This window comes from Balaenoptera ricei, chromosome 3 (assembly GCF_028023285.1).
Source record: "Balaenoptera ricei isolate mBalRic1 chromosome 3, mBalRic1.hap2, whole genome shotgun sequence".
NCBI lineage: Eukaryota > Metazoa > Chordata > Mammalia > Artiodactyla > Balaenopteridae > Balaenoptera > Balaenoptera ricei.
The window spans coordinates 77,979,690-77,994,944 of NC_082641.1; the positions used below are offsets into that span (position 1 = coordinate 77,979,690).

Genomic DNA, 15,255 nt, shown 5'->3' on the forward strand with positions numbered 1-15,255 from the left:
TAGTCTCAAGTGAGGCCTCCTAAAACCAGCCGTGGGTGGTAGAAAGGCATCATCATCCCCCATTTCAGAGGGAGATAAACGAGTCTCCAACAGGCAAAGTTCATTGCTCAGAATCACCAAGCTAGTGGTTAGCAGAGTTGGACCTCAAATCCAGACTTCTGAATTTCAAATACAGTACCCTTTCCTTATCTTGCCTCTGTAACAGGTTACCTCCTAGGGCTGAACATGAAAAGCACTTAAATGCTCCTTCAATTCTTCTGGCATTTTGTTTCCAAAGAAAATGAATTTCATAAAATCATTATAATTTCCAAGGTTCAGTTTCTGATTAAATAAAAACCAAAAAAACAACAGTTTTTTTTTTTTTTTCTGTAAGGACCATGTATAGTAAAGGAACATATATAAATATTTGTGTTAACATTTTTCATTAAAAAAATAAAACCCTCAACTATGGAGTGGTTGTGGGTGCTTATCCAAACAGGATAAACTAGGATTACTGTTGCTGAAAAACTCCTTTAAGATATCTAACAACCTAGAAGAGAAAAATACATAAGAGAACCTCAAATCCTTTATTGATTTTAATCCCAATTTTAGACAAGAAGATGTTAGGTACTATGCTACAGTTCTTGAATGTTTTAAAAAATGCAACAAGAGAGACAGCTAGAATGCTATACCACTTTTTATGCTTCTGACTACTGTGTTAATGGGAAAGGTACCCGGAATAAGTTCTAAGAGTCAATACCAGGACTTCCCTGGTGGTCCAGTGGTAAAGAATCCACCTTACAATGCAGGGGACGTGGGTTCGATCCCTGGTCAGGGAACTAAGATCCCAGATGCTGCGGGGCAAGTAAGCCGGAGCGCCACAACTACTGAGCTCACGCACCTAACGAGAGGCCGTGCCGCAAACTACAGAGCCCATGTGGCCTGGAGCCTGCGTGCCACAAGCAGAGAAGAGAAAACCCGCACGCCACAACTAGAGAGAAGCCCAAGTGCCACAGCAAAGATCCCGCGCACCGCAACGAAAGATCCTGCATGCTGCAACTAAGACCCGACGCAGCCAAAAATAAATAAATAAAATAAATAAATAAATAATAAATAAATCTTAAAAAAAATTGAACATTTAAAAAATAAATAAATAAAAGTCAATACCACTATAAGCAAATGTCTCAAGCACCTTAGTTTTTCACCTAAATGTTTTTTAGCCTAAGTTTAACTGCACAAACATAACCTCAACTCATTGTATATTTTTTAATGCAATCCAGTTTTAAAAGATAATGTAATTACAGGTGGCCAAATATGATATGGCATGTTTTAGAATAATGTTTAACTTACTAAGTACAGTTCCATTACAAATGGAATTTCAATAGGACTTCAACTTTTTGATTTTTAGCTTTAATTAAATATTTGCACCAACTAGCTCTTTTGAAAATCAAGTAACTCTAGGGTTTAACTGACTAGTACTTGAGCTATAAATAAGATAGTGATCTAGTATCTTCATCCATCCAAGAAACAATGCAGACTGGAACTGGCTTTGATAAATGCTTCAACAAGGTGATGTTTTATAGTCAAAAGATTCTGTTAAACTCTTGGTTAGTTCACTGATTTTAGATTTCCTTGAATTAACCCTCTGTATTTCTGAGAGAATGTAGGGCTTTCTTAAGCTTAGAATAAAAGTGTAGACAATACTAAAATGCTCAAAAGTTTAGTTCTTGATATCTGCCACTATAATAAGCCAATACTACTGCAATAAAAACTGCTCTATGACCAAAGAAATCTATGTCCACTTATTTCCAGGGACTATGCCTTGCAATATATAAGGACTATAAAAGTAATATGTAATTTACTAAGTAATTTTACTAAGTAATTTTAATTGTGCTGAGTAATATTAATTTCTGACACGATTCTTTTAGGGTAGGAGGGAAGAAGCAAAGCTCAGGTTTCTTTGGGGATAAATAAAAGAGAGTTACTTATCCTATAAAGGTTGTTATAACCATCTCTTGATTATTTACATAGTGCTTATCCATCCAAATTAAACCTATGGTTACTTTTATTCTATCAACCACTATTGGTTTTGTCAACATACAACCATAAGAAATAGCATTCTGTTCTAGAAAAGAGTGATTTCTCTAAGAAACACATTATAGAGATCTTTCTAATTTTATTCTCTAAGGTTAGAGATGTACTTGAAATATCTTCAGCTTCCCTTCTGAACCCATCATGGAGCTTTGACTCAACTTAAAGTTAACTCTTGAATTATTTAAAATTAACCAATAGGTATTTATTAAATACTTCATATTTTATTTGCGTACCTAAGCTGCATTATAAGTCAAGCTAAAGATAGTGCAAAAGGGGCTTCCCCGGTGTGGCACAGTGGTTAAGAATCCGCCTGCCAATGCAGGAGACATGGGTTCAAGCTCTGGTCCAGGAAGATTCCCACATGCCACAGAGCAACTAAGCCTGTGCACCAGAACTACTGAGCCCGCGTGCCACAACTACTGAAGGCCACACACCTAGAGCCCATGCTCAACAAGAGAAGCCACCGCCATGAGAAGCCTGTGCGCCGCAACTAGAGAAAGCCCACATGCAGCAGCGAAGACCCAAGGCAGCCAAAAATAAAATAAATTAATTAATTAAAAAAAAAGAATATTTAAAGATAGTGCAAAAAACAAAAATTCCAAAGTCAAATATAATTTTGGAACTTTGTGTCAAAACCAGAAAACTGTCTATAAATGGTGATGGGTCAGGTGACTGCTTTAAGTGAGATTGTTTTAGGAAATGATTATAGCCACCTAGTTACTATTTACTGAGCGCTTAAAATGTGTCAGGCCAGTGTAATCACTTTTACTATCACCTGTGGGAATTCTCAGAACACCCTTGTGGGGTAGATACTATTATTTCCACAGGATTCCACAGGTAAATCCTGTGAAATCACATAAGGTGACACAGCTAATAAGTGACCTGGAGCTCAAACCCTGGCCTGTCTCACTTTAAGAACTAAGCACTCTACACAGCTAGCCTCTCCTGCTCCTCCTTAACAAGTTATATAAAATGTGAAATATCTGAACGCTACAGAATTAAGAACTGATAAGAATCAATAGCTCTTTGGGGATCACTTTTTTGGTTTTGCACTGCAACTTAAGGAAAATATCAGACACTTGAATTTCTTTTCACTTATGCAAGTAAATAGTAAAAAGTATTTATGACTTATCCTGGGATACAATTTAAGATAGATCTTTCTTTCCTAAAAGAGGTACTATACCATTTAAAGAACTGTGGTTATAATTCTTTTATTTAAGAAGTCATTTAATTCTGCTCTTTAAAACATCACCTGATAGAGAAACCAAAGACTATCCAATAATTATATTTTAACCATGGTAATAAAAATAAAATCTAAGCAGGGAAAGAAGAGGAAGAAAAAAAAAAAGATGGAGTATAAGCAGGCAGTAGCACAGGAAATCAGTTAATCCTGAAATCAAATATACCCAGCTCTCGTCAAAAGCTGGTAATATGTTTAGAATGATAGTATGAATGTGAAATTTTGAGGTAATCCAAAGATACCTTAGTAAACGGTATCTCCTTCTCTGCCCCAATCTTTTATTAGATGCTCCCCCACCCCCCAGGGGAGAGAGAGAGAGGGAGTCATTAAGTTTCACAAAATCTAGTATTTTGCTTTGTCAGTCAATTCAACCTTACACATCGGAGAAACTCCTTCTCTGCAGATTTGGAAGAACCAGATTAAAGAGCATTTGGAATAAAGAATAATTTCTTTCTAGCCTTTACAGCATAGAAAAGAATGAAATATAAAGGAGATTCTCGAAACAGTAGTGAGAAGTCAAAAATCTAATTTAACACGGTCCTTGTTTTTAAAGATAGTTTCTGGAAAACTGTAGCTATCTGATGCAGGCCAAATTAAAAAACAAATTATTATTGTCTTAAACGTTACTATTTCATACAACTCTTTAAAGGAATATGGAAGGCAAAAATCCAAACTGAACAACCACCTAAAAAGTTAGTTACTGTGAACAAGCCCTTATAACAATATATGAAGCACAATATCCCATCATTTTTTTCCAAGAGAGCACTTAATGTGGACTTTGTAATTGTGTAATAAGCTTACATGTCAAATCTGATTATAAATACAAATGAAGATTTGTTCTTTGGGATCATGATCTCTAGTAAAGTATAAGGAGAAACAGTAAAATAAACTTGGATTGGAAGATGGGTATTATTTTTAAAATAGTAGAAATTTGTAAAATGAAGCATCTACAACAAAGGGAGCCATTAGAAGGCTTGAAACTTGGAAACTACATGATCACACACACTTCGTGTTTTAAAAAGATCGCTTTGGCTGCTGTGCGGAGAATGGACTATTGGGGGAAGAGTGGAAGCCTGGAGGCTGGATGGAAGTCCATGGCAGTGGTCCTCAAGAGAGATAATGGTGGCTGGGACTGGAGTGGTGGTGATGGATGAGGTTAGATTTCAGATTTTTGAAGACTGACAGAACTTGCTGATGGATCAACTAAGTCAAGAAAAGGGGAGATAAATCAAGGAATACTAGTCAATTACTAGTCAACTGGTGATGAGTACTGCCACTTACTGAAATGGGGAACACTCAGGAAGATGTATGTTTGAAGGGTGAAATCAAGAATTGTGCTTGGCAAAAATAAACTCAAAATGGATTAAAGACTTAAATGTAAGGCCAGACACTATAAAACTCTCAGAGGAAAACACTCTATGACATAAATCACAGCAAGATCCTTTTTGACCCACCTCCTAGAGAAATGAAAATAAAAACAAAACTAAACAAATGGGACCTAATGAAACATAAAAGCTTTTGCACAGCAAAGGAAAACATAAACAAGATGAAAAGATAACCCTCAGAATGAGAGAAAATATTTGCAAATGAAGCAACTGACAAAGGATTAATCTCCAAAATTTACAAGCAGCTCATGCAACTAATATCAAAGAAACAAACAACCCAATCCAAAAATGGGCAGAAGACCTAAATAGACATTTTTCCAAAGAAGATATACAGATGGCCAACAAACACATGAAAGGATGCTCAACATCACTAATCAGTAGAGAAATGCAAATCAAAAGTACAGTGAGGTATCACCTCACACCAGTCAGAATGGCCATCATCAAAAAATCTACAAACAACAAATGCTGGAGAGGGTACGGAGAAAAGGGAACCCTCTTGCACTGTTGGTGGGAATGTAAATTGATACAGCCACTATGGAGAACAGTATGGAGTTTCCTTAAAAAACTAAAAATAGAACTACCATACGACCCAGCAATCCCACTACTGGGCATATACCCTGAGAAAACCATAATTCAAAAAGAGTCATGTACCACAATGTTCATTGCAGCACTATTTACAATAGCCAGGACATGGAAGCAACCTACGTGTCCATCAACAGATGAATGGATAAAGAAGATGTGGCACATATATACAATGGAATATTACTCAGCCATAAAAAGAAACAAAATTGCGTTATTTGTAGTGAGGTGGATGGACCTAGAGACTGTCATACAGAGTGAAGTAAGTCAGAAAAGAGAAAAACAAGTACCGTATGCTAACACATATATATGGAATCTAAAAAAAAAAAAAGAAAAAAAAATGGTTCTGAAGAACCTAGGGGCAGGACAGGAATAAACACGCAGATGTAGAGAATGGACTTGAGGACACGGAGAGGGGGAAGGGTAAGCTGGGATGAAGTGAGAGAGTGGCATGGACATATATACACTACCAAATGTAAAATAGATAGCTAGTGGGAAGCAGCCGTATAGCACAGGGAGATCAGCTAGGTGCTTTGTGACCACCTAGAGGGGTGGGATAGGGAGGGTGAGAGGGAGACGAAAGAGGGAGGAAATATGGGGATATATGTATATGCATAGCTGATTCACTTTGTTATAAAGCAGAAACTAACACACCATTGTAAAGCAATTATACTCCAATAAAGATGTTTAAAAAAAAAAAAGGAATTGTGTTTGGGTCTGTTAAGTTTGAGATAACCTATTAAACTTTGATAAAGAGATCAGGTGTTGAAAATTAGTGCCTGGAAATGGAGGAAGGTCAGAGCTGGAGATAAATATTTGGAGGTCGTTAACATATAGATGACACTTAAATCCATAGGACTAGATGAGCTCACCTAGGGAAGTGAATAGATAAAGAGAAGGGAACTGGGATCTCCAACTTTCAGAGGCCAGTCAAGCAGAGGATAATCAGCAGAGGAGACTGAGAAAGAATGGCCAGGGAAGTGGGAGGAAAATCAGGAAAGTGTTTCTAACAGGAAGGAGTAGTCAACTGGATGGCATGATGCTGAGGTCAGGTAAGACACGAACAGAGAGATGACCACTAGATTTGACAACAAGGGACCTAGTCAGGTGCAATCTCAGGGATGTGATGGACACAACCCAACTGGAGTGGGCTGAGCAGAGGATGGGAGATGAAAAAGCAGACACTATTTCTCAGACACATCCTCAAACATAATCCTCTCTTTAGGTGTCCCCTTGCACAGAGACTTTACTGTATGTATGTGTGTATGTATGTATGTATGTATTTATTTATTTTTAATGTCTGCTTGTTTCTACTAAGGACGAGCACTTTCTGGACCATCCCTGACTTATTCAACTTTATATATCCAGTGCCTAGTACTATGCCTGGCACATATCAGAAGATAAATAAACATTGGCTAAATGAATAAATGCATATTTGACAGTTATAGTTATAATTCCTGTTCCTACCTCTTAGTCTTTTATTAAAGAAAAAACATCTCAAGACACTCAACTGAGTTTTTACCACATGGATGTGTTTTCTGGCTATCTGAGGCATCATGGTTTCCAACAATGAAAACCAAAAGCCATGATACTAAGTAAATGTCTTTTAAAAATCTGCTGACACGTAAATTTACAAGTAAGCATATTTAGATCCTAAAGTATCTCAAAGAATCTTATTAGAAAGTTCATGCCTGGCTCCACCCTTGAACAAGCTCAGTCTTCATGGGAAAAGTCTTCTAGCCAAGGTTATCTCCATGGACCATGAACCAAGTGCCCATAACTAGTCCATGACAATGTATATGTATAACAGAAGCTTCATGTACTCATGATTATTTTTTGGTTTGTTTTTCACAAACTGTCAAACAAAAAAAAGGGAATCAAAACACCAAAACAGAAGTGAAAGTAATCTGCAAGTGAAAACACTGACCCTTGCAAGGCCTTTAGGAATCATTTAAAAATGATGCTTGAAATGTAAATCCAGGCACATTATAGAGAGTTACTTAATGTTTCAATAATCACTTGGGACAGAAACCATGGAAAGTCTGATCTTCATGTTAAAATCAAATTCAATTTTCATATTATCTGTACTCTACGACAGTCTTAAGTGCAATTTATAGAGAACGTTATTGGATAAAGGAAGCCTATAAAAATACAAGCAAAATTTGAAAATCCCTGTTCAAAACCAAAATTTCTTCCACCTAATAATTTCAACTTCCCCCAAAACATTACCAATCCCCAAAATTTCCATCCAAATGGAAAAGTTTGAGACATGTAAATATAGCATTGTTCTAGTCTAGCCTCAGACCCAAATATACTTCTCAAATATGAAACATCTAATCAAACCTAAGTCTCGTCACCAAACAAAAGACTGAGTGAACGTTCACTAAAATGGTACTTTATCTCCCCCACCCCAGCCCACCCTCCCAACTGCTTCTGATTTCCCTTTTTTCTACTAAGGGTACTCCTCCTAGTGCTGATGGCTAGAAATTTCAACTTAACCCTGTTCCTTTAAAATCTGTTATTAAATTCTATAGATTCTATTCATCTGTAATGTCTTGTCTCCCACTAGCATCCTAGTTTAGATCGCACTCATCTCTGACCTGGACCACATACTTCCTCCTAACTTGTCTACTGCCTTCCGGATTCATCTTATACTCATCATGCACACTGAGGCCAGTATAATCCTAAAGCATTAGCTCAAATCACCTTAAATTTCTACTCAGTGTCTCTCCAGTTTTGAGAGAATAAACTCCAACCTGCTCCAGTCTCCCTTTCCTCTCTTAAATCCAACTATATTTTCTCCTACACTCGAGGTTAAGTGGAACAGGGTCTTCCTTGCAATTCTCAAAGCCTGCCTTAGCTTTTCTACTGCTGTCCTTTCCTTTCCTGTGCCATTCCTTCTGCTGGAGATGTGATTCCCCCCATCTAGTCTCTGCCTGTTAAACTCCTGTAAGACCCAAAGATGTTTTTTATACCAATAACATATAGGATCCCCAACAAGAAAGAAACTTATGCTATTTGTCTAACAACCTAGTTATTATTAAACTAGTAGCAAATGCTCTGACTACTGAGTTCAATTCAAGGTGCTAATTTGATTCATGAATCTTTACGGAGCATATAGTCTAATTAATAAGATTCTCTCTTTTTATATCCTATATTAAACTGCTAGCCATGAGATTCCAGGTTTGGCCTTTGCTGGCAAAGTATCAGTGGACACCCTTAAACCAGTTCTTCCTAAAGATTTAATGTGGCTCTAAAGAGCCATAATGCCACAACCAAAATAGATAGATAGGTAGATAAACTGAAAGGAAGGGAGGGAGGGAAAGAAAAGAAAGCAATTCTCCTCGGTAAACCTGACCTGATTTATGCCATATTTTTCAGCTTCAATTTGGCTGTAGAGACACAGTCATTAATTTATTGTATTCTACTCCAGACCTGCTTTTCTAGATTTCTGCATTAAGTCATGGGAAATGTCCTATGGAGCTGAGGTATGAGGGAGTCAAATGTGCTGTGGTTATATACATGCTCTTTTCTTTATTCTAAAACTCAGCTCACCTTACCTGAAGAAACGCCCATATCATCACATTTTAGAGACATCTTCTCAAATACTCCAAACACATTTGACCCAAACTGGCAAATAATTGGGCTGAACTCTGGTGCCACAGTCCTGAGCCTCTCTGTAGTCACTGCAAGTTGTTAAAAATGACCCAGCAGTGGTTCTCCTGAAATTCTCATTTTCCTCACTTTGCCGGCTTTATCACAAATTACCTAATAAGCGCTATGAGCACAGCTTCCATAGTTTTTTACAAGTGCAAATGGAGCAAATGGAAAGGTTGGATCTGGTGACTGTCCTTGATAAGCTTTCCTGTAAATCATTCCGAGAATTTTACACCCCTTTCCTTTTAAATTCTTTTCTTGAACATGTTCCAATCCTTCACATATGTTCTTTCTTTCTCCTCTCAGTTCTGGTGCCAAGGTTCCCTGTCTATCTCCTTAGGCAATCTGGCTACTGCTTTTCACTAGGAGGAGCACCCTTCTTTGCACTGAACACCTGATCATCTGTAAAAACTTTTCAAACACTTATTGCAAAATGGGGCACAAACTTGACTTTACCTGATAAAAAGCATTTTAATATCAAGTTCAGCCTGAAGATGGGTCTAAGTTAAAGTCAGTAAGATTAACTTACTTTAATTAAAACTGGCTGTATTTAAAAACTGCAACAAAAGGAATCTGCTAAGGCAAACCTCATTGTTTTACTTAGTAAACATGTCAGCAGCAGTGACAGCTCTGTGCTGACAGGTCTGGATGCTTGAGTGGTGCCTTAAGGAGAACAGGGTCTACTGTATTTGTAAAAGCAGATTATTGAACACACATGTACACACTCAAAATTGTTTGAGGGCAGGCACAAAAAGGAAGAGATAGGAAAAAGTAAGGTATGAGTCTTTTTGTGCCTTAAACCACAATGAATCAAATGCTGATACGTTTACGAGGTAAAAAGAAAGGAAAGGAGAGGATATCTCCTACTCCATGACCTGTGGGATCAGTGATTTTATAAGATCATGGAACACATTAAAGGGAGCTATTGTGAAGGACAGTAACTTTAGAGGTTTAAATAAGACTTTATGCTTTGACTGGAAATAACAGTAACTAGTAATACTGAAAGAGACTGAATTCCTCATGCAAAATGAAACATAAGTATATTTGTACAAATTTTCAAAACACTATCATTTTCCTAGAAGACACTAATCAAAGCAGGGAAATTTAAAGCCAATAATTGGAGTTGGCAAGAGAATGTGTTAACAGAATCCTTCTTAAAGTCATCTGCTTTCTCATCTTCAGGCATAGAGAATGAATGGCCCCTGCTTCCAGATGCATCTATGCAAGACTTTTTATGTAATAGTTGGATAAACATGACAGTATTATTTGAGCCACCATCTTTGAAACTTCGAGTAAACATTAAAAAAAAACAACAGGCTCAGCAATGAGAGAATCTGAAAAGAAAATTTTGGTAAGATTTTTGTTACTACCAAATGAGTTACTCAAATGTCAAAATAACGCCAGCTACACATTACTGAAGGAATTGGCTATAATAAATTTTAGAATTTTGAGGTTTAATTTGAAATAGTTTTAGGATACATTTGGGAGAAATATGTAATTACAGTAACATATGCTCATTTAAAATATGTGGGGCTTATATAGACCACAAATTCAGACATCAGTTTAGAATGACTATAAAGTTGTAATACATGATTTTTATTTAGTAACCTGTACCTTCATTCAAAATAACCTACCTATAGTAAAAAAAAAAAAGTAGTTTTGCAATATATACTAAATATCTGTATAAGTATTCTGAGTTCATTCTGCAAACCATGAAAATAACTTTCCATTTAACACTTTTTAAAATATAATCAACTTGAAACTGTCTCTGTATTCAAACTGAGTGAAAAACAACTTTTAGGAGATATTTACTCCAACTATAACTCCCATTCCTGGAATCACAATGTCTCTATCCCGCACCCCAATCTCTGTTTAAAAGGTTCCCAAGTTCGCTTTCCTCATTTCTTCTCTAAAAATAGAAAACTTGAGTAATGAAGGTCAATTAGGTTTGTTTGTCTTTTGAAACAGTGAGGAATTGTTTCTAATTAAAGATTCTGTTTCCATGAACTCTAATAAGTTCGGATACTTGCTCAATTATATCTAAAGAACATCTGTATTTAGCCTAAGTCATAGTTTCCTAAAATTCTTAAATTTACCTCCCTGAAGTTTTAGGTCAAGTGGATTAATTTAGGAGAGTAAATCCAATGGACAAAATAATCTGGATAAAAATAACTCTCTGATGCTTAATTTAGGAAATTAACCTGTTGAAATTTCTGGCTCTTAGAAAGTCATCAGAAGAGGAGGCATAACAGTCATAACATTGCATGGGCCAAAGCCACTTGGAGGCCACTTGTCAAGCATCAAGCACCTTCCTATCTAAGCACAGGAATGGTAGGGGCAGTTTTATATGAGAAGTTAAAGCCATCCTGCCCCCCTCCCCAGGAGAGAATAGAAACTTCTCCCTGACTAGCCAATGCATTCCAACATTTTTCCAAACGCAGCTACAATTTAAAGTTAGGAGCCCTAATTTGATAAGGGTGGAAAGTGAAAGCGTAAAAGACCAAGTATGTATCCTTCTACTGGAGGATAAAAGCTCGGCCATATGCCCACTGCTGGCAACTTTACTGTGTTGATGGGGGAGCCCTGGTCTGGCCCTAGTCAGAAGGTGGGACACTGAGGACACACTGTGGGAGACTTGGCTGAACACACCAGAGGATACTGTAGTAAGTTCCAACAGTACCTCATTTGTTTCTTCTGTCTCTTCCCACTTTTCAGCTGTCTGAAGTTAACAGTCCCACCCCAAATCCTGCTTTTCCAAGCCCCTTAAGCAGTGTTTCTGTGGCCAAAGTGACAGTGAGACCTGGGGACAGGAACTGGTTAAGTCAGAAACAAGGCAGTGTCCAACTGCAATGGCGAAGTGAGCTTATTTCTTCCTCCTCTCCCTGCATAGTACTGCTTCTACTACCAACTTTTAGAAGAAAAGGAATCCACGGACTATCTCAATCTACCTGGGTCCAACTCAGAAGGGTAGAGGGAGCTGGCAAAGTCTTCTCCCTTTCCCTTCTCTGCCTCTGTACAGATTGACTAGACACATTAATTTGCATGCACAGAGATGGAAACAGATGGTAATGATATTAATAGGCAATAGAAGTAGTCAGGAGCAAGGAAAGCCATTGACTTTGGTACCTTTGACTGTAAAAATAAATAACTTAAAAAAAAATCAAGAACTAAGTGGTGGGTTGGAAGAGGAAGAATTTTTGATCTGCTGTTTCTTAAGACAGTGGAATATATGTGGGGCTTTTAGAATCCAAGCATTCCAACTTTAATCCCAAGCATGTAAACACTAAGGTGTAGGAGGCAGAAATGAAGGGAGAAAAACAAACAGCATTCTCAGTGAGCACCGGGGGCTTCTCTGTCACCTCACTCTCCCCGGGTACCATCCCTTCCCTGTGTGGGCCTCCTCACCCACCTCTTCCCTGTCAGTGTCTGTCAATCTTGTTGTAATCAGCTGTACAGTTCGCCAGTTGTCCCCCCAAGGTGGCTGGCTGACCTACTGTCCCCAGAGATGCCTCTCCCCACCCCTGTGTGTCAGTCTTTATCTGCTCCCTGGGTCTGTTTCTGACGGGAGGTTGGCCTCCTCCTGCTGGCTTCTTCCTCTCCGGTGTTTTTCTCTGTACATACCCTGACCTACCTTCTTCCCACTGTCATTCCTTCCCACACCCTCCCCTTGGAACAGGCAAGCTTATCTCTCCATCTTGCAGGGCTGAGTTTCTCTCCAGTGTCTGCCCCTGTGTGCCTCTGCCTGCCTATCTGGCTTCCCCCAGATGGGCCTCCCACTCCATGCTGGTGCTGGTGCTGGTGCTGGTCTCTTCCCTTCAGATGCACCTGTCTGGGAGTAGCTACTGACACATGCAGTTTTTATTTCTTGTATTTCCTCGCATTCCTATTGCTGCGTGACTTCCCAGTCATACATGAGACCCTTTTTCCCTGAGACTTCATGGTGTGTAGGAAAAGTATCTTTCTCCCTGTGCATGCACTCCTCCCTCCACCTCCGAGTCTGAGTGTTTTTCGCCTATGTTTCTCTGGTGGGTAACACATATGCCCTGGAATGTACATCCATGTGTCCACTCAATTCTGTGAGTGCCATCCTGAGGGCATGCTCATTTCTGAGTCTCTCCTGCTGTTTACATGTACACTATCACGTGAGCTCATGTACTCCTCAAGCTGTGCACAACTGTGTGCCTCCTCCTGTGTGCATGCTTATGTAGGGGCCCCCTGAAGGTAAGTCTCCCTTGGCCCAGGTTCACACCTCTCCTGCGGTTTTGCCTCCAACTCTGGGCCTTCCTTCCAAGCATTTAAAGGGCCTGGCACTAGTGGGAGCTCAACAGATGTTAATTCCTTTCTCCACTTTTATCTGAATAACTAGGAGCATGTCCAGGTGTCCCTCTGGCCCTCTGTGCCTGCTTTATGAGATCAGTTAATCGGAGCGTGTTTCCTTGGCATGGGCTCGGCTATTTGTCGGGATGCCCCGTGGGTTCTCTGCTCCACGGACGGTCTCTCTTCTCAGAGTGACTGTTACCGGTCGCTCATATGGTATATCCCTCCCCTTATGCGATGCGTCCACTCTGCCTCCCTCACCCATTCACAGTACTGCATCTCCATAAACGGCTTCCCCAGGCACTCCGGTGGCGGCGTTTCTTCGCTATGCCTCCCACTCTCTCCCTCACTTTTTTTTTTTTTTTTTTTTTTTTACGTGAAAACGCGTCCCTGGGTTTGTCCTCCAACTGCCGAGTACGTGAGAGCCTTCGCTGTGCTCGAGTTGTGTGTGTCCTCGGATCTCTCTCCGGGACGCGGTGCGGGGTGAGAAACCCGAGTCCGCCCGGGACGCAGTGTATCCCCTCCCCACTCCCCGCCCCGCCCCCGCCCCTAGATCCAAGTCTCCATGTCTGTGAATCCGCCTCAGACGCGAGCGACGCGTCTTTCGGGTATGAGGAGCCACGGAGACTCTCTCTCCTCAGTAACCCATGTCTTTGCTCCCGGGTGAGCGCTGGCTGTGTGTGGCTCTCGCTACGCGGTGTTGTGTCTCCGGGAACGCGAAGCGCCCGTGTGCCCGAGTCTCTGGAAGTGTAAGGTGTGTCCCTCTCCTCCCTCATACGCGGAGTGTCTGTGCCTCAGCCTTTCCGAGTACACGGTGTGCCCCCCGCCCCGGCCCCATACGCTCAGCGCCTGTATCCCCAAGTTCTTGCGAGTACAATGTGTGTCCCACCTTCATACGCGGAGCGCCTGTGTCCCGGTCTCTGCTGGTCCGCGGTGGTACCCCCAAAACGCGGCCGGTGAGTGCCCGCCGGTCCTCTCGGGTTCGTTACCCGGACGCTGCCCTCCGCCCCCTCCCCCACCCCCCACACGCCGTGGGCAGAAGAGCCATCTCACTCGTCTCCCTGTTGCCTTTCTCCCTCACCGGGACAGAAAAGGCTAGAAAACCCGGGCGCCGTCGGAAAGTCCCGCAGCGGCTGCGCAGCCGAGCCAGGGCTGCGGCTGCCTCGGCCCCGCCGCCAGGGGCCGCCCGCCCGCCCGCCTCCCAACGCCCAGGCGCCCAGCTGGCCCGGGACGGCGGCGTCAGCGACCCTGCCCGGCCCTGCCCAGCCCTGCCGCCGCGGGCGCTGACGGCAGCCTCGGCGAGCCCCTGCTCCACCGGCCCCGAGCCAGGTGTCGGGGGCAGGGAGAGGCGCAGCGGAGCGGCGAGGGACGCCCTCTTCCTTCCCAAGCCCGGCCAACTGCCCAGCTCACCTTGTGGCTCTGGTAGGTCTCGAGCGCGCGGATCGCCGTCTCGGTGAGCTTCACATGCAGTACGGTGGTGTTGTCCTGTCCCAGCCTCCCGCACGACAGCCCATAGCGCTGCTCCTCCCGCAGGCCCGCCGCCCCCCCTGCCGCCATCTTAAACTCCCCGGGGTGCCGCCGCCGACGCCAGTCGGGCTCTAGCCTCCACTGCGGCCGCGGCTGCTCGGGCTTCTGCAGCCGCCGCCACAGCTACGGCCATCCCGCTGCTGACGTACTGTCATATACTGCGCGCAGCCAGACCTCGGGCTGCCACCGCCGCCACCCGCCCCACCCTCCGGCCTCGTGCCCCGCCCCGGGCTCGTCTCATTGGCCCCGGTCCCCTCAGAGCCGTCCTCATTGGCCGCCCTCCACTCTCACGGGGGCGGAGCCCAAAGTCGCTGGAGTTTGCTCCCGGGACGGGACGTCCGAGAGGTAAGAGGCTGACGTCGAGGTGACGCGCCAAGTTAATCACACCTGACGTCACGTCTGGTCGTCTTGGCCCACTGGCCGCTATTGGCCAGGCTGGTTTGGGGGATCCCCTGCTAATTGGGTGTCCAGATTGCC

General features: G+C 42.0%; 1 protein-coding gene across 1 annotated transcript in view; it reads right to left on the reverse strand.

Annotated features, from left to right (window-relative positions):
• Window positions 1-14,914, reverse strand: part of ELL2 (elongation factor for RNA polymerase II 2) — a 74,306-nt gene extending 59,392 nt beyond the window's left edge. Inside the window, exon 1 of the mRNA XM_059916818.1 lies at window positions 14,662-14,914. Within this exon, the coding sequence (XP_059772801.1) occupies window positions 14,662-14,808 (147 nt within the window). The 5' untranslated portion in view covers window positions 14,809-14,914. The remainder of the gene's footprint in view (window positions 1-14,661) is intronic.
• Window positions 14,915-15,255: the final 341 nt, after the last annotated feature.